The following is a 24,015-nucleotide window of genomic DNA, read 5'->3' as shown; positions in this document are numbered from 1 at the left end:
TTTCTTCTGAGGTTGATTTGCATATTGTGCACCAAAACATTTTTTATCTCTAAGATACAGAACCTGTCTCCTTCCTGAACGATATGATGGTTGGACATCCCAGTGCTGCTCATAATAGTATACACTCACCGGCCACTTTATTAGGTACACTTGTACACAGCTGCTCATTAACGCAAATTTCTAATCAGCCAATCACATGGCAGCAACTCAATGCATTTAGGCATGTAGACATGGTCAAGACGATCTGCTGCGGTTCAAACCGAGCATCAGAATGGGGAAGAAAGGTGATTTAAGTGACTTTGAACGTGGCATGGTTGTTGGTGTCAGACGTGCTGGTCTGAGCATTTCAGAAACTGCTGATCTACTGGGATTTTCACGCACTACCATCTCTAAGGTTTACTGAGAATGGTCTGAAAAAGAGAAAATATCCAGTTACCGGCAGTTCTGAGAGCCCAAATGCCTTGTTGATGCCAGAGGTCAGAGGAGAATAGCCAGACTTGTTTGAGCTGATAGAAAGGCAACAGAAACTCAAATAACCACTCGTTACAACCAAGGCATGCAGAAGAGCATCTCTGAACGGACAACACGTCGAACCTTGAGGCGGATGGGCTACATCAGCAGAAGACCACACCGGGTGCCACTGCTGTCAGCTAAGAACAGGAAACTGAGGCTACAATTCGCACAGGCTCACCAAAATTGTACAACAGAAGATTGGAAAAATGTTGCCTGATCTGATGGGTCTTGATTTGTGCTGCAACATTCAGATGGTAAGGTCAGAATTTGGCATCAACAACATGAAAGCATGGATCCAACATGCCTTGTATCAACGGTTCAGGCTGGTGGTGTAATGGTGTGGGAGATATTTTCTTGGCACACTTTGGGTCCCATAGTACAAACTGAGCATTGTGTCAATGCCACAGCCTACCTGAGCATTGTTGCTGACCATGTCCATCCCTTTATGACCACAGTGTACTCATCTTCTAATTGTTATTTCCAACAGGATAACGCGCCATGTCATAAAGCACGAATCATCTCAGACTGGTTTTGACAATGAGTTCATTGTACTCAAAGGGCTTCCACAGTCACCAGATCTCAATCCAATAGAGCACCTTTGGGATGTGGTAGAACGGGAGATTCGCATCATGGATGTGCAGCTGACAAATCTGCTGCATCTGTCTGATCCAATCATGTCAATATGGACCAAACTCTCTGAGGAATATTTCAAGTACCTTGTTGAATCTATGCCACAAAGGATTAAGGAAGTTCTGAAGGCAAAAGGGGGTCCAACCCGGTACTAGCAAGGTGTACCTGATAAAGTGGCCGGTGAGTGGATATTTGTTTGAACAGATGACCGTGGTGCCTTTAGGCATCTGGAAATTGTTCCCAAGTAGAAACCTGACTTTTTATTTTGGTATTTGCATGATGTCACACAAGAAAGCAGTCCCTTTGAAGTGTTTGTTGTCTTAAATGCATGCACAGATGTGCCTCTGTTTAACTCAAATGTTGTGAATTAACCTATCAGAACCCATAACATCATCATCTGGGCTTTCCCAGATTGTGTAAAGGCATAATAATCTCAGTGTATTTAAACTTCTAAATTTGAAGAAAGTAATGAACTGTACATTAAATTGATTTATTATCTGCAGTGTAGGATTGAACTGAGATTTGCTTTATCTAAAATTACTTGGATCCGTGTCAAGGACAGAGATATCTTAAATAGAACATCCTTAATCAACTTGACTGGTTTTTCTTTTTAGCTATAAAGTTAATAAAATAACTGAATATTGTAGTTCCTAAGTTAACAGCAATATTATCTGTAGAAATAAAGTATCACTTCTTCAAGACACTCTGGTAGAGACACACCACTATGTCCACCATGATCAATTTATTTAGGTGTGATTTCAGTTTCAATCACTGAAGCAACTTTCTAGGCTGCCAGTGTTTTGGAAGAAAAGCAATAGGCAGCACACGTTGTGCCAAAAGATGTTCACAGATAATCACAGGACACTGAGAGCTCAGAATACTGCCAACTGTGTGAATGTGTTGAGTCTGGACAATCATTATCAAAGCACAGGAACATGATGACTGGGGAAGAAATAAAGCCTGCTGGAATGTTGATACGTAGTTGGTCTAAATAAAGCATTTTAGAAAACGGAACTTAATTAATTCTATATTGTATCTGTCTTTTATACATTTCTCATTATGCTAAAGTAACTTTGGTGAATCACTTTATATTTATTCAGTTACACTATGATGTGCATCTATTTACATGCCATATCCCAATAAAAACAGTAATACCAAAACCTCTTCCAAGTTTCTTCTTTCATGCTGAAGGTCAGGAGTGTGCCCAGTTTGGAGGAGGAAAAAATAGCTCTCTGAGCAGGCAGAGGGGAACTGATGAGGAAACAGTGTGGTAAAGTAGATGGGGATAGAGGACAAAATGCCACACTGAAAGCTGTCTAAGCAAACAGCTGCATTTAGAAGTGGTTGCAGAGACATTTAGACACATCTTGAAGAGTACCAGAATAACCATGAGCATGCCCCCACTGAGATGGTAAGAGCTTCCACTTTAGAGGCAGCAAAAGCAGGTTATAGCTTCATGTTGTCTCTTGAATACTAACATGAGCACTAGAAACATTAGATGTTTACAGTGGCAGAAAGATATAGCAGCTTAACAGTAACTTTACATAAGCATCACCAAAGAACATCACATGCAGTCATGGTCAAAGGAAAGCTAACCTACTTCAAGGCTAAGGTTTTAACTATCAGGACATAGGAAAGAAAATGTATAAAACACACAAAAGATTATTACACATTCATTTAAAAAAAACATCAGTCAATCAGATTATATTTATTAAAGCTCATTTGGTAGAGTTCAGTGTTAAAGTAAAGTACTTTACAGAAATTTAAAACAAAGGGACAATTGTGCAAACAACAATCACAGGAGGTCAATGGCAGGATCAGTGGTTCCGTTTGGGCTGATGACTTCTAGGGAGGGAGTTAGATCAAATACGTTTCCATTTCTTCCCACTTCTTGGATACGTAAACTAACCTTGTGTTTTGGGACACATTATGTTCAGTATATTGTTTACATATTCAACATAAACTAAAATTGAATTGATCTGGAACTTTAACAAGCTCTTGTTCTCATTTGCCCACAGCCTGCCTAGAAAAGTTATCTTGAGCATCTGACCTGCTAGACTTTATAATCCTAAAACGTCAGACTTATTGGCACTATGTACAAATGGTGTTTGTCAAAAACAAGCCAGGGACTTGTTTTGGGGTCTGCAAGGTTCTGCAGTATATCAATAGTCCAAATAATGACTCAGACAGAAAACAACAGGGCTTCAAGCTGGTGTTTTTTCCTCTGTTTGAAGAGGACATATCACTCCCTGCTGTCACCATGGAAACCAAATTGTACAAGAAATTCCTGTTGACTCACATGGAGGGTCTCACTCAAAGCAGAAATATTCAAGTGAAGGTGGTGCAGATGCCCTGCAGCGCCGCTTTTCTGCAAAAAAAAAAAACCTTTTACCGAGACATAAATAACCCAGACTCAGGTAAGCAGTCATGACAACCTGAAGCCCGGTGCATGTTAGCGGCTGCAGGAAGGAGCACAAAGCAACATGCATTGGTTTTTCCACTCTGTCTCAGCCCACGGTTCACACTTCTGCACTCCCATCATCCTGGGCTCTTCCTTTTGCAGCACCCTCATCCACAATAATTGTCTCAACTCCTTTCCCCTTTCTCCCACGTCTGTGCTCTCACTGAGATATGTAACCATGGAAACTGGCCACAACTGATGGGCTTGAAACGTCAGGATTGGCATACACAATCAGCACACACGCGTGCCAAGGTGCATGCACATAGACAAACACACACATGCTGGCGATTATTGTGCTCACTCATTATTATTCAAGACACAGTGAGCTGCATGTTATTGTGACTGTATGGACAGGCTACCACAGAAAAATCACAGAGACGCCTTACATGTGAAATTTATGTTAAAATATGCAGTGAGAGTTTCATATTTTAGTTGAAGATTGCCAGCAAATTAATTGACAAGGAGACCATGAAAAGAAATCCATTTTTTTTTTATTCAGTGTGTTTAATTAAAAAGAAAAAAAGGCATATGCTAAAAGGCTTGTCATAGTCTGTCTGCAGCAATCCTGCCAAATATCGAACAGTCAGACTATTTAATGCAGACACTCTTGTCTTGCAAAAGTATACAAACTCCGTTAAATGTTTTCACATTTTGTCACATTACAACCACCGACTTTGATGTAATAAACAAGGATTTTATGCAACAAAAAACAGAACAGGAAAGTGGAAGGTAATGATTTATGGTTTTCAACATTACAAATAAAAATCTGAAAAGTATGGCTTGAGTTTGTATTTGGCCCCCTTTCCTCTGATACCCTGAAATAAAATCCAATGCAACTTCCATCCATCCATTCATTTTCTATACCCGCTTCCTCTGTACAGGGTCAGGGGGAGCTGGTGCCTATCTCCAGCAGTCTACGGGTGAGAGGCAGGATACACCCTGGACAGGTCGCCAATCCATTGCATGGCAGCACAGAGACACACAAGACAAACAACCATGCACACACTCAGTCACACCTAAGGGCAATTTAGAGAGACCAGTTAACCTAACAGTCAAGTTTATGGACTGTGGGAGGAAGCTAGAGTACCCAGTGAAAACCTATGCATGTACGGGGATTACATGTAAAAAGACCCCAAACCGGCAGTCGAACCCGGAAGTTTAGGAAGAGCATGACACAACAGCAGACCTACTAAGACATGGCTGTCCACCTAAACTGACAGGCTGAGCAAGGGGCCTGTGGTAACTCTGGAGGAGCTGCAGAGATCTGTTGACAGGACATATTTTATTCATGCACTCCAAAAATTCTGACCTCAATGGAAGAGTGGTAATAAGAAGGTCATTGTTGAAAGAAAATCATAAAAAAAATCATGTTTGCAGTTCGAACAAAAAGCAATCAGAGGATGCAGCACACATCAAGAAGTTGTTTTCGTTAGATGAGACCAATATAGAACTTTTTGGCCAATATGGAAATCACTGTGTGTGGTGGAAAACTTACGCTGCACATCAACATGAACACACTATTCCCATCCTTTAACAGAGAGGGGGCAGCTGGGAAGAGTTGATAAGATTTGCTTCAGAATGATCCTCTACTTTGTGGTGGACTATCACATAAAATGCCTATGAAATAAACTAAAGTGACTGTAATGTGGCAGAATGTGGAACTGTTCAAGGGGTATGAAAACTTTTGCAAGTGTCTCCCTCTTCTGTAGAAATTCTGGAAAATAATTCTGCCAAATTTTTGTTTCAGTAGATAAAATATATCATGATCAACTCTTCTGATTTATTCTTTTCCATTAAATCTTCAGACGAATTAGGAAATGGATGTGTTGTCTTAACAAAGCATTTGGGTCCAAGAATGTGTCAAACCTGTTCACACTTATGTTTTTATGTGGACTGTGGATCGTCTGCCCAGACACAGACACGAGCGTGACTCACTCTGACTGTCAACTCCAGTCTCATTTATATTAATATCCATCACATTCATCCTAACTAACTGCTAATTTCATTTTCAGCTAATGGCTTAATTTGAGACATAAAAATGATTTCACTTTCATTATGGCTTTCCAATTGCTTGCAATGTTTCAGTCAGACAGGTCTGTTTCTATAAAATGTATTTAAATAATATATTTTATAAACGATGCTTTTAAGTCTAAAGGTTTTTTTCCTCCTGCTTATTTAATTTCTGATTTGTTTGAAAAATATGCAACAATCATTAATATAAGTTACTATGATACAATTATAGTTTAATCCTGAAATACAAGTAACAAAAGAATGAGCAGGATGTATACAAATGCATGTATTTACAAGTATAAACACAAGTAAAAAGCTAAGAAATGCATTGTATGAGCCCAATATTAATTAACACTTTGCATATGAAATGCAACAGAAAATAGCTTGTGTAGGCGAGGCCACAGGCCAACTGTGCTGTAAAAGGGCTTAAAAGGTGACAAATGAAGGTGCATCAGCAGAATGCTCCATTGTCTATGTGCACACCCCTAATTGCATGCGAGAGATACATAATCTGCAGAATAAATGCGAGGTGAGTCATAATGGAAAAGGGGCAAATATTTTTAGATTATACTTGTCAGAAAGTGGTTTTTCATTTGTTTGGAGAAAAAATATCATAATAAAGGCCACCAACAATCCCAGACAACGTGCAGCAGGAAGCAGACCAGAGGTCATAGTAACAGACCATAATGGAGACTTTCCTATTAAGGTAGCAGCTGCTCAGAAACAGTATTTTACTTGCAACAGGTAGCCAAAAAGAGTTTTGTTTTTCTATCAGAAAGTGATTTAAAGTCAAGACTTGACATAAAAACCAAGTCTTAATCATTTCTCATGCTCAGTTTAAACAAGATCATGATAAAATATTGGAAAGGTTATTAAAAACTGACTCGGTTATTATATATCACCTTCACAGCAAGTAAAGGTGACAGCTAATACCACAGAACACATAACCGCTGCAGTTCATCAGCTACAGCACCTTACAAAACGATTCAGAGTTCTAGAACTTTTGCATATTTTGTCATGTTTCAATAAAATGTCTTGTTTCACAATAAAATTGATACATTGTTTGAAAAATCTGAATTGTAACAGGCTCTTGTATTCAGCCCATAAGAGTCAGTACTTTGTAGAATCATCTTTCGCTGCAGGCTGTAACTGCCAGTCTTGTGGTGTATGTTTCCACAGAAAAAATAACTCCAGCTCATACAGTATTTGTACTGTATTGCACCGACTACGCCAAAACAAATTCCTTGTATGTCCAAAAACGTACTTGGCAATAAAGCTTTTCTGATTCTGATTCTGATTGGATGGACAGCCTATGTGAACATCAATGTCTTTCCACAGATTCTCAGCTGGATTAAGGTTTGGACTTTGACTGGTCCTTTCCGAACACATGAATATGCTTTGCTCTAAATTGTAGCTCTGACTGTATGTTTAAGCTGTTGTTTAGCTGGAAGGTGAACCTCCACCTCAGCCTCAAGACCTGTGATGGCTATAAGATTTCATCCTGTATTTGGCCCCATCCATTATCAGTATAGACCAGCTTCTCTGTTCCAGCTGAAAAAACGCCTCCCCACATTATTCAGCCACCACCTTGTTTCATGATATGTTCAGGGTGATGTGCAGTGTTTTCCCAGGGTAGAAGTTTAAGTTTGGTCTCAACTCATCAGTACACCTTCTGCAACATGTTTGTAGTGTCTCTTACATGGCTTTTTATGAATTGCACATGACCTTCTTCCGAGAGGCCAGGTTTTGAAAGAGCACAACTTTCTTGACAGACTCTGCCACCTAAGCTGTGGATCTTTACAGCTTCTTCAGTTACAGTGGGCCTCTTTGCTACTTCTCTCATACCAGTTTAGCTGGATAACCATGTCTTGGTAGGTTTGTAGTGTACCATAGTCTTTGTGTTTTCAGGTGATGGACTGAAAGATGTTTACCGCTTAAATTACACACAACTAAAGCTTATTTACTAATTATAGGTGACTTCAAAGACAATTAATTGCACTGGTTTTTATTTAGACATATTAGCGTGAGAAATGGCCAACCCACTTTTCAGCTTATTTTCAAAAATGTTTTAAAATCGTCCATCTCACAAAAACGCTCTACTTTGTGTTGGTCAATTACAAAAAAATCCCAATATATACTTGATGATTCTAAAAAATACAAATAAGATCTCCACACTTAATTTGCTGTATTATTAGTGCTAACTATATTTTACTGCCATCAAAAAAAAATTAACCAGACACTGGAACACAAATGTTGTGATAATGGTTTAATAAAAAAAATGCAGTTTACAGATCTTTTTTTGTCTTGACAGACAATATTGTCACATATATAAAATAAGAGATGTGTATTGCTGATTGGCTTTACTTACCATATAAGTCTTAGGTTTTTAACGTCAGAATAAAAAGACAGATTTAAATCTTTGTATAAATTGCTCTATCATTTACAAATAAGGGCTGTATAAGCACTAGTCTCCATCGGCAAGTTCCTGTTGGAGTAGCAGCTGCCACTTTTTGTTTGTGGAATTAAAATTAGATTTTGAGTTTGTAAACTGAGGTTGTGCACCAGTTTCTATTGTGCTGTTTGTTGTCCTTTTTCAGTATATGTATGGGAAGATCCTGTAGGGAACCCGGCGACAGTAGTTGTCCCACGCCAGTCCGTATTTGGCCCTGCATTGTCTCTCATCCCGGGCCTCCCGGTGAATCAGCAGGATGGTGAAGTAAATCACATAGAAGTAAGGCAAGAGGTGAGCGAAGCCTAAAGAAAAACAGAAACACAGATAGCAACAACTATTAATGACGTAAAAAGCAACATAGAAATGTCACCCATAGGATTAATCAGTGCTGGATTAGAAAAGAGAAACTCACGCCTTCTCTCACCAGCATTTGTAATGTAAACTTCATTCAACAAGCTGTAATCAAGAGTACAGCCTCCTCTGCAAATAGCTGAACATTTTCTTTTCTGACTGTATTATACAAAAACCTTGCAGTGAATAGCTGCTTGTGCTCATACTGTTCAGTGTTGATTCATCTTGACGGTCACTTTATAAGCCTGTACTGAGAGCCTTTGACAGTCTGTCATTGTTTCCTCAGATTGTGTCAGAGCTGTTCTCTTCAGTTTAGAAGATGCCAGCATGAAGAGTGGAATTTCTCCAATTGTGGTTTTGCACCAGCAATTAAGACAGAAACTGCATCTCAGTTACAAAGGCTGCTACAGTGGTGAGTCACTTTAAGCTGAATATCAATGAGGGTTAGAGAGAAGCGTCAACAGTAACAAAGGTTTGACAGCTGTTATCTCTGGGAAGGTTCAAGGAAAAGTGAAGCAGTTTACAGACAGAGCACAGAAAATATTGTAAGAGGTTCATAGTGGTTGGATAAATCCTTATCCTACCACTGTTGCCATGAGCTCTAACGAGGTTGGGAGGGAATCTGGAAGGGAAACAGGCCCAGAGCATAACACTTATGCTACCAAACGTAACTGTGGGCATTAGAGGTTTTTCTGGCAGAATCACATGTAGTTTTAGTTGTTTAAAAACTCAAATACAGGCCTTGTGTGACCAAAGCACACTGGTTCCAGTTAAGACCCTTCTAAAGTGTTATAAACTCAACATGCTTATGCTTGCGATAGTAGGACAGAATGACTTTTCACAACCAACATTTAGATATGAGCCCCTTATGGAATCACGGTGAGTTACGTATTGGCCCTACATTAATTTCCTTCATACACTATATTGCCAAAATTATTTGTCTGTTTACTTTTACATAAACATGAACTTTGATGACATACTATTTTTAATCTATAAGGTCCAATTTGTTGATGGACCCACCATTACCAGCAATAGCAGCTTTAACTATTCTGCAAACATCTTCCACGAGGTTTAGGAGTTGTAGCCTCCGCTCTAATTTGTCCTAAAGGTGTTCAAGAAGGTTGAGGTCCGAATTCTGTGCAGGCCAGTCAAGTTTCTCCTCACCAAACTTTAAACACCTGCAGCAATGGAATAGATTGGAACACCTGAATTCATTGATTTGGTGCAATTTGGAGTGATTTTCTTAATGCCAAGAACCGGTTTAGACTCACACTAAGGTCCCAAAATGTCAATCTTATTTACTCCACCCAAATAGGTTCAACACCTGAATCACAGTGTGAGCCTAGGGCCACTTAGTACCCCCATAGCTTCAGCTTTTACCAGTTTCTTTACTGTGTGTGGTGGCAAGACAAACTCAAATCCTTGTCCCTGTTTGTCCCAGTTCCAGCTGTGTGAACCTTAATTATTGCTCTCACTGCAGATACAGAAATGTTTAAGTAAGCAGCTTGTCTTGTAGCTATTGGCTGACAGTCCACACGCATCTGCATTACTTGAATGTTCTCTTGTTTTTACCATTTGGTGGAGTTTCAAAGTGGAATAAGCCTCTGTGTCGTGTCATATTTATATCTCAGGATTTAGGAAGTTCTGGATAACTAAATAAGTTTTCTATGCAGAAATACTTCAGTTAGATTTAACAGAATTGTGAGGGGTGCGAATAAATTTGGTACTGGTGAATTTGTAGAAAACATAACTGCTATTTTTTAGGCTGGGATTTTTTCCCCCTACTGAATTAGACATTTGATTTTACTTTTCAGTGTGAGATTATGCTGCTGTAATAAAATATGACATATCTCTTTACCAGGGGTGCCAATAAGTGCTGATGAAGCTACACATCAGAATAAAATGTTATTTAGCATAGATGAGGCCTAAGAAAATGTGATAGTGGCACACATAAGCCAAAAACAAAACTATGTAGCAACCTATACTGGAAACAATATGGTTAATTTGACGTGTACTGTATTGTTATGATTTCACATGGTTGCAAACATGAGAAGGTATTGAATGCAAAACATCATGTAAGAATGTTAAAAATGACCTCAAAGCAATGAAGGTGTTGGGTCTCAATGCTATGGATGCTTGGGTGTACCGCGACACGGGGAGCAACATTAAAGGAGATTAAAACAGGTTTAAATATGCGCCACTGTCCTACACTAGGAATCATGAAGACAAGCATGAGGAAGGTCAAGAACACAAGAGGGTTTATGTGTGAACAGCCTGACAATCCTCTCTGCTCGATATTATCTGTAAAGCTATCTGTACCCAACCTTTAGGATTTCACTAAGATCTGTGCTGCTGTGGTTTACTATGCAGGGTTTGCACATCTACTTACTAAGAATATGGAGATACTTTAAAAATCTCTGTAAGACTAATTATTAGTCAACCTGTTTTAGGGGACTAAAGATTACACGAAAATGTTGAAGGTTTCATCATTTGCAGGTTGTGGACACATTAAAGAGCTAAAGGAAAGGAGTCATCTTGTAATAATACAGGCAGTTTTCCTGGTGAAGTGGTGTCTCAGGGAGCAGAGTTAAATATTTTGTCGCAGCAGGCCTAGCTGCAGATCCCAGATTATGATACCCAAATCTATCTGCCCCATTTCCTTTTTCTATTGAATAAAACCCTGCCCCAAGAGGAGAAATGCATTTTATAAGGACCATAGCAAAAACATGTTACCAGCAAGCAATACAAAAAAATAACTATCTGAAGCAGGTCTTGACACAAGTGAGAATCTCATCACATGGTTGTCAGCAGGAAACCTCTCTCCTAAGCCACTGGTGACAGGAAGACTTTGATTGGAAGAAAGTGGAACGACATTCCTGCCAAGTGGCACAGATTTAACAAGCTAACAAAAACAGAAAGGCCACAAGCACATTTTCTTCTTTTCAAGCTGAATATTTATTATGGGCTTCATCAGGTTTATGTAATAAGTTTACTCAAGAAAAAGCCAAATAATTAAATCAGATAACTGTAACCACACAGGATATATGCCAGCTGGATGGGCTGCTTCTTTGTTCAATCCAGTCCAATTCAGTTGATTTAAGTATCAGTGATTCACAACAAATACCATCACAATGCACTTTGTTAGACATTAAGAACAACTTAAAATCCCCCTAACTTGAACCTAACACACAAAAAAACTATTACCAATTTCTTTCTAATACAATGATTGACGGGTGTCCAATTATAACGCACAAAAAATGCTGTGTAATTTTTTTTTCGAGACCAAGAACAGAACGGACTGATAACAGAGGAAAGAGAGGCCTGCAGTGATTTGGATGCCGTCCTGTGGTTTTTTTTTTTGGTCTTCTGGATGAGCCATCAGTGACTTTGTTTCTCATCTGCCCTTTAATTTCTGTAGATTGGATAACAATATGTAGCTTTCTGATATATTTTAGCCTATTTCATGTTGTCAGGCAGCTCTAGGCGAGTCAATTTAAGTGTGACAAAAAAAGCATAAAACCGAAGAAACCTGTAAGATAGAAATACTTTTTCACAGCTCTAGATGTACTGATTCATACAGTAGAATGTCATTTAGCATAGAACATTGTACTGAGAGACCACTTAAATAACTAGTTGGACAACTGACAGAAAACTTACAACCTGTGCTTTCTAATAACTTGAAAAGTATTCGTACAACACAAGATGAACGTCACAAATTTACAAACAAAAGTTACATTGACTCATATTTTACTGCAGACAGTAATGGCTCAACATAATGCACATTGTATCCTTGACTTAATTTTATTTACTAATATACAGTACCGGAAGAAACGCAGGAATCATTGGGCAATTTTTAAAAAATATTTTCTGTTTTAATTTCCATTTGTTGCAAAACTGTACCAGTGACCATAGGAGTCACAATAAGGAGGATGGAAGGTAGATATATTTATTTAAGATCTGTTTTATACAATCTAAGCTGCTGTAAATGATTTATTTGTTAATCTGGCATTGATCTTCCAATGTCCTCCACATTATGATAAAAAGCCTCTGAGACTGTGAAGTTGGTCAACAAGGCAAGGGGGAGCTATAAGTGGTCTTACCACATGGCAGGGACCACGCCAGCGCCATAAGGAGGTCACCAAGGTAATTGGGATGACGAACGAGACCCCACCAGCCTGACACCAGCAGCCGTTTCCCTGTTGCTGTGGCAATGGTCTCTAGTCCTGTGGGGAGTTGTGAAGAATGCAGATTAGGCAAAATATTTGCACGTCAGCTTCCCATCTTCCTCCCTGTCCTGACACCAGGAGGACATGCATGAGAGGAGTTACTTTATTACAAATGAAATCAAATTAAATGAGAAAAGAGAAAATAATTTCCTTAAATAAATTTGCACTGCTTATGTGGAAGGATGAAGAAAGATGAAATGAGAACAGACATAATGAATGACCTGAAACGCTTGGGTGAGTTGGATCTCGTCTGAACTGGTTCTTCTGTGAGTTGGATTTTCTAAAAATGTAATATCCAGCACCTGTTGGCAAACAGAAACATGCTTATCATTAACAAACACCAACGAAACACAACACTGTTAATCCTAATGAAAAGCATATTCACCATTCAAGGCAACTATAACTGCTGCTTTAAGCAAAGAAAGGGTCTGCGGGTGCACAACCAGGAAGGAAGCCTGCAGGCTGTAAGTGAAGGGAACCCAGGCCAGGTCACCAAACACCAACATTAACCCAAAGCCATCATGAACAATATCCATGGTTGTTAGAACAGCCTCCTAGTAATATACAATAACAGCAAAAACAATTTATATTAACAGAAAATAAAAAGCCGAATCAGTCTCTACATATGAAATATCTTTATATATATAGTAATAAAGCTCGCCTCATTCCACAAAGCATCTGCCACATAAAGTAGCTGAAAGCCGTTGACCAGGATCATGGAGAGGGAGGGAGAACCTCGAAGTTCCACCTCCTTCATCAGCATTCCTAGGTTTATGACCACCTGAAGGGACAGGAACAATAACTGATCATGCGGTGCCTTGGAAAAATGTTCACACACATTGAACCTTTAGCACATTGTACAAATGTGTACAAATAGCACATTGCTGTGAAGTGGAAGGAAAATGAAACAGGGTCTTTTAACATTATTTTACAAGTCTAAAGTCAGATGAGACCAAAATTAGACTTTTTAGCTTCTATGCATAACACTATATGTGACCAAAACCATCACTGCAGATGAACCTAAACTCACAACCCAGCATGATGGTGGCAGCATCATGCTGGGGGATAAGAATCTGTGGCAAGAAAACTGATGTTCACAAATGCTTCCCATCCAGTCTGACTAAGCCTGAGGTATTTTGCAAAGAATGCCTTCACACTGCTTTGTGTTGCTCTATCACATAAGATACAAGTTGTAAAGTTGGTTGTAATGTGAAAAAAAGCAAAGAAGTTCAATGGGCATGAGTAATGTGGCAGAATAAATGGTTGGGCAGAACAAGTTAGCTGCTCCTCCTGATACAAAACTAAATCCATAATCCCGATGTTCCAGTCTACTAAGAGTCACTGCTTACTGATTTCCCACTAATAGACATTATCATTTGGTCGATGATATGTAAGACAATCACGGCCACGTTAGAATTCAATATCTTATTGTTCCCATTTGTCATTCTGAAACCTAGAAATCTTCATACGGTAAATAAATTATTATAATTTACCATTATACAATCAAGTAAACTCACTTAGTTATTTTAATATGGGGCATTATTATAAATTGTGAGATTCTGAATGCTGAAAGTAAGTAGTTTTGATATTTCCAAGGATGTAAAAAAGAAATATCCCACACATTGTCTGGAGCCACTTAGTAAAAGGTTTTTATTCTGCTCTCCTACGCACGTTGCTTTAAAACATTCCCATGTACAAAGGTTTAACTGTTTGTACTGTGACTACAGTGGAAACAAAGGACACCACTTCCCATGCTTAATTAAATCCAAACTGCCTTATTTTATTTTTATTTTTGTTTATTGCTAATGGATCTTGTGGATAAAGTAATAAATCTGTATGTATTTTGTAATTCTCTCCAATGATGCAGATGCGACATAAAAGTGTCCACAGTGCTGGGCCACAGTAACAGGGAAGCAACAACTTCTGATCTGGGTTGTGACAAACTGAGACTGCAAAGAGATCAGAGGAGAGCAACAGTGCCCTCTGATGGTCATGTTGGGTTTTAAAGAATGTGTTCAGTTCTAACATATTTATGCACCAAGCATGTCAACAGATTTAGATGCAATTCAATTCAATTCAGTTTATTTATATAGCGCCAATTCACAACACATGTTGTCTCAAGGCACTTCACAAAGTCAGGTACATACATTCCAATTAATCCTAATCATTGAACAGTGCAGTCAGATTCAGTTATTTATTCAAATTGGATAAAAAGTTTTTCTGTCTAAGGAAACCCAGCAGATTGCATCCAGTCAGAGACTTGCAGCATTCACTCCTCCTGGATGAGCATGTAGAGACAGTGGACAGTCACTGGCGTTGACTTTGCAGCAATCCGTCATACTGAGCATGCATGTAGCGACAGTGGAGAGAAAAAACTCCCTTCTAACAGGAAGAAACCTCCAGCAGAACCAGGCTCAGTGTGAGCGGCCATCTGTCACGACCGACTGGGGGTTTGACAGAACAGAGCAGAGACACAAAGAGAACAAAGAAGCACTGATCCAGGAGTACTTTCTATGGGAAGGAAAAGTAAATGTTAATGGATGTAGCTCCTTTAGTCGTTTCATCTAGAAACAAAGAACAGATAAACTCTGAGTCAGTTTTCAAGGTAAGAGTCTGAAAGAGAGCATATATAATTAGTTACAGTAAAAGCTCAGTCAATCGCCATGTCTAGGGTTAAACACTAAAAGACAGGGCCATGTGGACCATCTGTAGAAGGTGAGCATTAAGTTGTTGCCAGCAGAAGCTTGGATGATGCCCCTCTCCAGAAGGTGTCACAGGTAGACACAGAGTCAGGCCAGGTGTAGCTTCTAGGAAGAGAATAGAGAGAACATAAAGTTAAAAACTAAAATAACAGCAAATAATGCAAAATTGGAAAGTAGTGTGAGAATGTAGCGAAGAGGGTGAAAGTGGTCATTATGTCCTCCAGCAGCCTAAGCCTATAGCAGCATAACTACAGAGAAAGCTCAGGATAAACTAAGCCACTCTAACTATAAGCTTTATCAAAAAGGAAAGTTTTAAGCCTAGCCTTAAAAGTAGACAGGGTGTCTGCCTCACGGACCAAAACCGGGAGCTGGTTCCATAGGAGAGGAGCCTGATAACTAAAGGATCTGCCTCCCATTCTACTTCTAGAGACTCTAGGAATCACCAGTAAACCTGCAGTCTGAGAACAAAGTGCTCTGTTAGGAACATATGGAACCATCAGATATCTGATGTATGATGGAGCTAGATCATTAAGGGCTTTATATGTGAGGAGAAGAATTTTAAATTCTATTCTGGACTTAACAGGGAGCCAATGAAGGGAAGCTAAAATAGGAAAAATATGATGTATCTTTTTAATTTTCATCAGAACTCTTGCTGCAGCATTTTGAATCAGCTGAAGGCTTTTAACTGCATTTTGTGGACATCCTGATAGTAAAGAATTACAATAGTCCAGCCTTGAAGTAACAAATGCATGGACTAGTTTTTCAGCGTCACTCCTGGATAGGATATTTCTAACTTTGGCAATGTCCCGGAGATGAAAGAAGGAAGTCCTAGAAACCTGTTTAATATGGGATTTAAATGACATGTCCTGGTCAAAAATAACACCAAGGTTTTTTACTTTATTATCAGAGGTCAATTTAATGTCATCCAGGTTAAGTTATTGACTAAGTAGTTTCTTTTTTAAAAACTCCGGTCCAAAGACAACAACGTCTGTCTTGTCTGAATTTAGAAGCAAAAAATTCAAGCTGAGCCTGGTTCTGCTGGAGGTTTCTTCCTGTTAAAAGGGAGTTTTTCCTCTCTACTGTTGCTACATGCATGTTCAGTATGAGGGATTGCTGCAAAGTCAACGCCAGTGACTGTCCACTGTCTCTACATGCTCATCCAGGAGGAGTGAATGCTGCAAGTCACTGACTGGATGCAATCTGCTGGGTTTCCTTAGATAGAAAAACTTTTTATCCAATTTGAATAAATAACTAACTCTGACTGCACTGTTCAATTGTTAGGATTAATTGGAATGTATGTACCTGACTGTTGTGAAGTGCCTTGAGACGACATGTGTTGTGAATTGGCGCTATATAAATAAACTGAATTGAATTGAATCCAAGTTTTTATATCTTCAAGACATGCTTGTAGTCTATCTAACTGGTTGGGCTCATCAGGATTTATGGATAAGTAAAGCTGAGTATAATCAGCGTAACAGTGAAAATTTATCCCATGCAGCCTGATAATTTGACCTATTGGAAGCATATACAGGTCCTTCTCAAAATATTAGCATATTGTGATAAAGTTCATTATTTTCCATAATGTCATGATGAAAATTTAACATTCATATATTTTAGATTCATTGCACACTAACTGAAATATTTCAGGTCTTTTATTGTCTTAATACGGATGATTTTGGCATACAGCTCATGAAAACCCAAAATTCCTATCTCACAAAATTAGCATATCATTAAAAGGGTCTCTAAACGAGCTATGAACCTAATCATCTGAATCAACGAGTTAACTCTAAACACCTGCAAAAGATTCCTGAGGCCTTTAAAACTCCCAGCCTGGTTCATCACTCAAAACCCCAATCATGGGTAAGACTGCCGACCTGACTGCTGTCCAGAAGGCCACTATTGACACCCTCAAGCAAGAAGGTAAGACACAGAAAGAAATTTCTGAACGAATAGGCTGTTCCCAGAGTGCTGTATCAAGGCACCTCAGTGGGAAGTCTGTGGGAAGGAAAAAGTGTGGCAGAAAATGCTGCACAACGAGAAGAGGTGATCGGACCCTGAGGAAGATTATGGAGAAGGGCCGATTCCAGACCTTGGGGGACCTGCGGAAGCAGTGGACTGAGTCTGGAGTAGAAACATCCAGAGCCACCGTGCACAGGCGTGTGCAGGAAATGGGCTACAGGTGCCGCATTCGCCAGGTCAAGCCACTTTTGAACCAGAAACAGCGGCAGAAGAGCCTGACCTGGGCTACAGAGAAGCAGCACTGGACTGTTGCTCAGTGGTCCAAAGTACTTTTTTCGGATGAAAGCAAATTCTGCATGTCATTCAGAAATCAAGGTGCCAGAGTCTGGAGGAAGACTGGGGAGAAGGAAATGCCAAAATGCCAGAAGTCCAGTGTCAAGTACCCACAGTCAGTGATGGTCTGGGGTGCCGTGTCAGCTGCTGGTGTTGGTCCACTGTGTTTTATCAAGGGCAGGGTCAATGCAGCTAGCTATCAGGAGATTTTGGAGCACTTCATGCTTCCATCTGCTGAAAAGCTTTATGGAGATGAAGATTTCATTTTTCAGCACGACACTGGCACCTGCTCACAGTGCCAAAACCACTGGTAAATGGTTTACTGACCATGGTATCACTGTGCTCAATTGGCCTGCCAACTCTCCTGACCTGAACCCCATAGAGAATCTGTGGGATATTGTGAAGAGAACGTTGAGAGACTCAAGACCCAACACTCTGGATGAGCTAAAGGCCGCTATCGAAGCATCCTGGGCCTCCATAAGACCTCAGCAGTGCCACAGGCTGATTGCCTCCATGCCACGCCGCATTGAAGCAGTCATTTCTGCAAAAGGATTCCCGACCAAGTATTGAGTGCATAACTGTACATGATTATTTGAAGGTTGACGTTTTTTGTATTAAAAACACTTTTCTTTTATTGGTCGGATGAAATATGCTAATTTTGTGAGATAGGAATTTTGGGTTTTCATGAGCTGTATGCCAAAATCATCCGTATTAAGACAATAAAAGACCTGAAATATTTCAGTTAGTGTGCAATGAATCTAAAATATATGAATGTTAAATTTTCATCATGACATTATGGAAAATAATTAACTTTATCACAATATGCTAATATTTTGAGAAGGACCTGTATATAGTAAAGAGAATTGGCCCAGGTACTGAACCCTGTGGTACTCCACAATTAACCCTGGAGTTTAAAGATGATTTATCATTTACATGAACAAACTGAAATCTGTCAGACAAATAAGATTTAAACCAGCCTAGTGCTGTTCCCCTGATCCCTACAGCATATTCCAGCCTTTTTAAGAGAATATTATGGTCGACTGTATCAAATGCAGCACTGAGATCTAACAGGACAAGTACAGACACAAGTCCATTATCTGAGGCCATAAGAATATCATTAGTGACTTTCAGCAGAGCTGTTTCAGTACTATGATGAGCTCTGAAGCCTCACTGAAACTCTTCAAACAGGTTATTGCTGTGTAAATGCTCACACATTTGATTTGCAACTATTTTCTCAAGAATAGATAAGAACAGAAGATTAGATATAGGTCTGTAATTTTTCAAGTCATCTCGATCAAGCGAAGGTTTCTTAAGTAAAGGTTTAATTACAGCTACCTTAAAAGCCTGTGTTACATATCCATTTACTAAGGATAGATTAATTATATCTAAAATGGGGCTGGTAATCAGAGGGAACACTTCCTTAAATAATTTGGTTGGGATTGGGTCTAACATACAAGTTGAAGGTTTAGATGAAGCTAATATTTCTGAAAACTCAGGAAGCTCCACAAGATCAAAACAGTCCAAACACAAATCAGGTTCTGCAGGTATTTCCAATGTTGTCTCACTTGCTGAGGATGAAGTAATCATCTTCGGGAGTATGTCAAAGATTTTCTTTTTAATAGAATCAATTTTATTTTGGAAGAATCCCATAAAGTCATGACTGCTGAGAACTAAGGGAATGGATGGTTCAACAGAGCTATGACTCTGTGTAAGTTTAGCAACTGTACTAAAGAGAAACCTAGGATTATTCTTGTTCTCTTCTATTAATGATGAGAAATAAGCTGTTCTGGCTTGGCGAAGAGTCTTTTTATACAACAGTAGGCTATTTTTGCAGATTAAGTAGGAATCCTCTAGGTGTGTAGAGCACCATTTTCTCTCCAATTTTCTAACATTGTGCTTTAAAGTACACAGCTCTGAATTAAACCATGGAGCCTGCCTCCGATGAATGATTACCTTCTTTTTCAAGGAGGCTACATTGTCTAATGCACTACGCAATGATGAAGTAACACTATGAACAAGAGAATCAATTTGTGAAGGGGAAGAAACACAATTATTGGCCTCCACTGTGCTTTTCTGTGATAATGAGGAAATTAAAAGTGGAACAGATTCTTTAAAGGTTGTTACAGCATTTTCTGATAATGATCTACTATAATGAAATTTTCTTTCAGGTGTGGACAAGTACTCGGTTAAATTAAACTCAAAGGTTATTAAAAAATGGTCAGACAGGACAGGGTTATGAGAAAATATTGTTATGTCTTTACACTCAATGCCATATGTCAGCACAAGGTCCAGAGAATGAAGACAAAGGTGGGTAGGTTTGTTAATGTTTTGTGCAAAGCCAATTGAGTCTAAGATAGCATTAAACGCTTTATTTAGGTTATCACTTTCAGAAAAAACTAAAAATGTACATAGTATGACAGCCTGTTGATTTTACATTGTTTTTGTCCTACCTTCTGTATTTAATTAGCCAGAACAGGATTTGTTAGGTTTAACTCACCCAACCAATCAGACCTGGTCTGAGTTCACAGAAATACTTCAGGTCAAAGTTCCCAATCCGCGGATTTAGCTCCCGTCCAATGAAGAAGTCATACAAGGGGTTTCCTACAACAAAACAGACAGGAAGGTAACGTTAACTTAAAAAACATACACCTGCTCAAACTTTGCAACTCTTTAATGTTAATGTTTGCAGAAGGGTGCTGTAAATGAAAAAGTAAAACTAATAAAAGCTTCTAACATGCCATGAACAACCAGCAACCTGGCAACCACCCACAATTAAAAGCTCTTATTTCCTAATAACTTTAACATGACACCACTGGAAATACTTACAGCCTTTAAGCTCAGAACGTTTTAATATTTTAATGAAATTGAAGCTCAGCTGTGTTTAATGGCTAACTCCTCTTGACGTGTCTAGGTACTGTTCGAGCTAGCTTACACTCACATGAATAAATAGCACCAAGGCAGTTAGCAATAAAAACATTAGCTCCATTTGTGTTTTTAATGCCATAAGAGGTTTAAGCGTTCATGTTCCTAAATAAATGCATAATAGATATCTGACATGCTTCTTTAAACATTACCTTTTCACCTGGAAAAGTATCTAAGCAACACCAAGTTCAACATCCAATATGGCTGCGAGTAGTGGTTTATAACATGGACCAGTCACCACTGTGTTCAGTGTGATTTGCTAAGTTCTGTTCTCAGTGACCAGACTCACTACTTATGGTATTTTTAGCCACTAACAACATATTTCTGTCCATCTATACCTTCAAACAGTAAAGGAACAAGCTCACAAAAAGAGAGGAGGCAGTTTAATGTAGAAAGACCTATCAGAAGTCCAAATTTTTGTTTGGTGCAGTTTAATCCTGCAGCCTTCGCAACTTTTTAGACGCGCAGTAGCCATATTGAATATGAACTCAAGGCCGACATCCGACTTCCCTAGTCAGAATTCTGACTCCAGGAGTTCTATTGGATTTTTTCAGCTCCTGATTTTAAGCTGAATGCCGATGTGAGGCTATGTCTATGTGCCATTTTCAACAGCAGAGTGATATAATCATATAGTAGGGTTAACTTTGCATATTTAAACTAGCAGTAAACAAAATATAGCTGAGTGGTTAAAGAAGTGATTCATTTCAGTTCATCCCTTAAATCAACTTTTACCAATGGAACATGTAAATGTAACAGCATAGCTGTAGAAACAGAGCTGGTACAGTCATGATAATTATCCTGTTTATTAGCAGTGAAAGAAGTTGAAGAAGAAACTGAATATCATTGCTGTGTTCTGTTTTTGTGCCTGAAGATATATAAGAACTCAGTGTAGCTGGCACAGCAGGGTCAGCTAAATTAAAAGGGAGAATTCAGTTGATAACTGATGCCTGCAAGCTCCTGCTGAGCATGGCTCTTAGATATTTACCCACAGGAATATCAAAAATCCTGCAATCCAACAAAGAGGCATTCAAATGCAATGTGCATAGCAAGCAGCCTTGTTTTCACAGGGCTTTCGTGTTGATTTTCCCTCTTTCTATAAACCTTGGTTTCTCACCTGTGTCTCCCCCCAGGGCCAGAGCATGAGAGGGAGCCAAAAACGAGCGGACGTAGAGGTAGATGGAGAACAGGAACGACACAGATATGGCAGACACCGCCAGAGGCACGAGCAGCTCAAACAGATATCCAAGAGGAACCCCGAGCCTCAGTAACACCGTCAGCAACACAGCGCTGATGCACAGGCCATGAAAACCTCAGGGAGGAAAACAAACAAAACTAAATGTTATAGCCCTGGGGAGAAAAATAAGCAAAAAGACGGAGGACTGCATTAAAAAAAAGCTAAAAGTTGGCAGACAGTGGACGTGTTTATGTAAAGCAAACTTTAGCATGAACAGACAAACATGAACACAGTGCAATACAGCTGGTGTTGCAGTACAATAAAACATCACACTTTCATTTATTTATTTGGGCATACAGATTACTTTTAAAAGGTTTTGATCAACAGTGTAGCCAAGCCCATTAATACCGTTTATGGGATACTTGAGGCGGGTTCCATCCCTCAGTACTAATCCTTCAGAGACCTGCATGCAAAAAAAGTACTCATGATAAATTTTACCAAAGCAAAAAGAGATATGCTCATTCATATAAATGCCCAAATGATAGACAGTGAATGTTGATAAATATATGCAGCAGGATCATAAGGTCAGTCAAAACAGTGAAATGACCAATATTATTCTTGAGAGTAATGTAATAATGTTGATGGGGTTGATAGATGGGTCAAAACAACGATAATCACAACATACAGATTAGAAAAATGCAATCGTGCAAATCAAAACATTATGACCAAAAACATAATGAACTGTTCATCTGTTTTAAGCTTTATATTAATTAAAATATGTAACATGGAGAAAAACCATGACTCTTTTTGTTTCTGTTACTCTACACCTTAGCATCCTACAGAACAATGTATTGTAATTGATACATTAACATTTCTTTTTTTAACGAAGTACTCACTCATGTGAGTAGTACTTATGGCCACATGAGGCACTGTGTTGCACAGTCTTACTTAAAGCGGCAGGAGGTAACTTTTGTAAAAATATATTTTTTTACATATTTGTCACAACTGTCACTATGTCCTGACAGTACAATGTTAAACAGATGATCTGTGAAAAAAATCAAGCTCATCAGGCTCCTCGTAGTGGTCCTAATGCCATTTGCAGAAATACACCGCTCCGGATCAGAAACAACCAATCAGAGCCAGGAGGAATGCCTTAGCAGTGTCAATGCTTGTTCAAATTTCCACGGTTTTCTCAGAACTCCCTACTGCAGCTTTAAGCATAAAAGGTAAAATAAACACATCATGGGAAAGATGTTTTTTAAGAATATTCAATACAATCACACACAGAGAGCTATGACAAACAATGAAATAACGGTGTATTTATGTGTAATAATTCTTACCCAATCCTACAGTATGCCATAATAAAACAGTTTATTGGTTTATCATTGATCACCCATGTAATATATTTGTAGTGCCTTGCAAAAGTATTCATGGCCCTAACATTTTGTTACAATTACAGACTTCAGCATATTTTACTGGGATTTTCTGTGAAAGAACAAAACGACGTGGTACATAACTTTGAGGTACAAGAAAAATGCTACATGGATTCCAAAATGTTTTACAAAACACAATCTGAAAAGTGCGGCTCACATTTGTAATTAGTCCCCCCCATCAATACTTTGTCTGTCCACCTTGCGCTGAAATTGCAGCTGCAAATCTTCTGAGGTATGTCTCCACCAGCTTTTAGGATCTGGAGACTAGAATTTATTACATATTCTTCAGCATAATAACTCTGGCTCGATCAGAATGGATGAAGAGGAGCTCTGAAGACTGGAAGATGAACCTCTGCCCTAATCTATTGCAGCCTCTACTTTCTTCTTACCTCTCTTCCAGAGTGACCATGGGCCTCTTGGCTGCTTCTCTGATAAACTCTATCCTCAACCGGCCTGTCAATGTAGGTGATCAGCCATGTTCAGTTGTGAAAATTCAAAGAGTATGAATACTTTTGCAAGGCTCTGTATATTATGTAAAGTGTAAGCTATTGGAGCCTTGTGGATATATCAGACCTTTCCTAAAGGCATCAAATAGAGGAGGGCATGCAGTCCAATCCATCCCAGCAAAACCATGGGAGCCAGCGGGTCCCACAGCTGGTCAGTGGAGGGGAGCCGGGGGGGCCACTGGAAAACGCTGGCCTTAGGTGATTGGCTTACACAGATCAGGAAGAGGATGGTCAGTGGGAGAAAAATGGGAATGCATACAGCACCTGAAAGAACAGAAGAAAAAAATGATAACATTTCAAAAACGTGACCGATAACATGACGTCAGACAAACCAAAAACACCG

The 24,015-nt window shown here is 39.1% G+C and overlaps 1 protein-coding gene across 1 annotated transcript in view; it reads right to left on the bottom strand.

Annotated features, from left to right (window-relative positions):
* Positions 1-7,865: 7,865 nt before the first annotated feature.
* Positions 7,866-24,015, bottom strand: part of tm7sf2 (transmembrane 7 superfamily member 2) — a 19,698-nt gene continuing 3,548 nt past the window's right edge. The window contains exons 4-12 of the mRNA XM_047379860.1: positions 23,740-23,936; positions 22,142-22,196; positions 21,674-21,868; positions 20,135-20,238; positions 13,305-13,424; positions 13,029-13,197; positions 12,865-12,945; positions 12,518-12,640; positions 7,866-8,368 (exon numbers count right to left, since the gene is read on the bottom strand). Coding sequence (XP_047235816.1) covers positions 8,208-8,368; positions 12,518-12,640; positions 12,865-12,945; positions 13,029-13,197; positions 13,305-13,424; positions 20,135-20,238; positions 21,674-21,868; positions 22,142-22,196; positions 23,740-23,936 — 1,205 coding nt within the window. The 3' untranslated portion in view covers positions 7,866-8,207. The remainder of the gene's footprint in view (positions 8,369-12,517; positions 12,641-12,864; positions 12,946-13,028; positions 13,198-13,304; positions 13,425-20,134; positions 20,239-21,673; positions 21,869-22,141; positions 22,197-23,739; positions 23,937-24,015) is intronic.

Source organism: Girardinichthys multiradiatus, chromosome 11 (genome assembly GCF_021462225.1).
Source record: "Girardinichthys multiradiatus isolate DD_20200921_A chromosome 11, DD_fGirMul_XY1, whole genome shotgun sequence".
In the NCBI taxonomy this organism is placed as follows: domain Eukaryota; kingdom Metazoa; phylum Chordata; class Actinopteri; order Cyprinodontiformes; family Goodeidae; genus Girardinichthys; species Girardinichthys multiradiatus.
The sequence above is the reverse complement of the archived record's forward strand: the minus strand, read 5'-3'. Positions and strand labels throughout refer to the sequence as shown.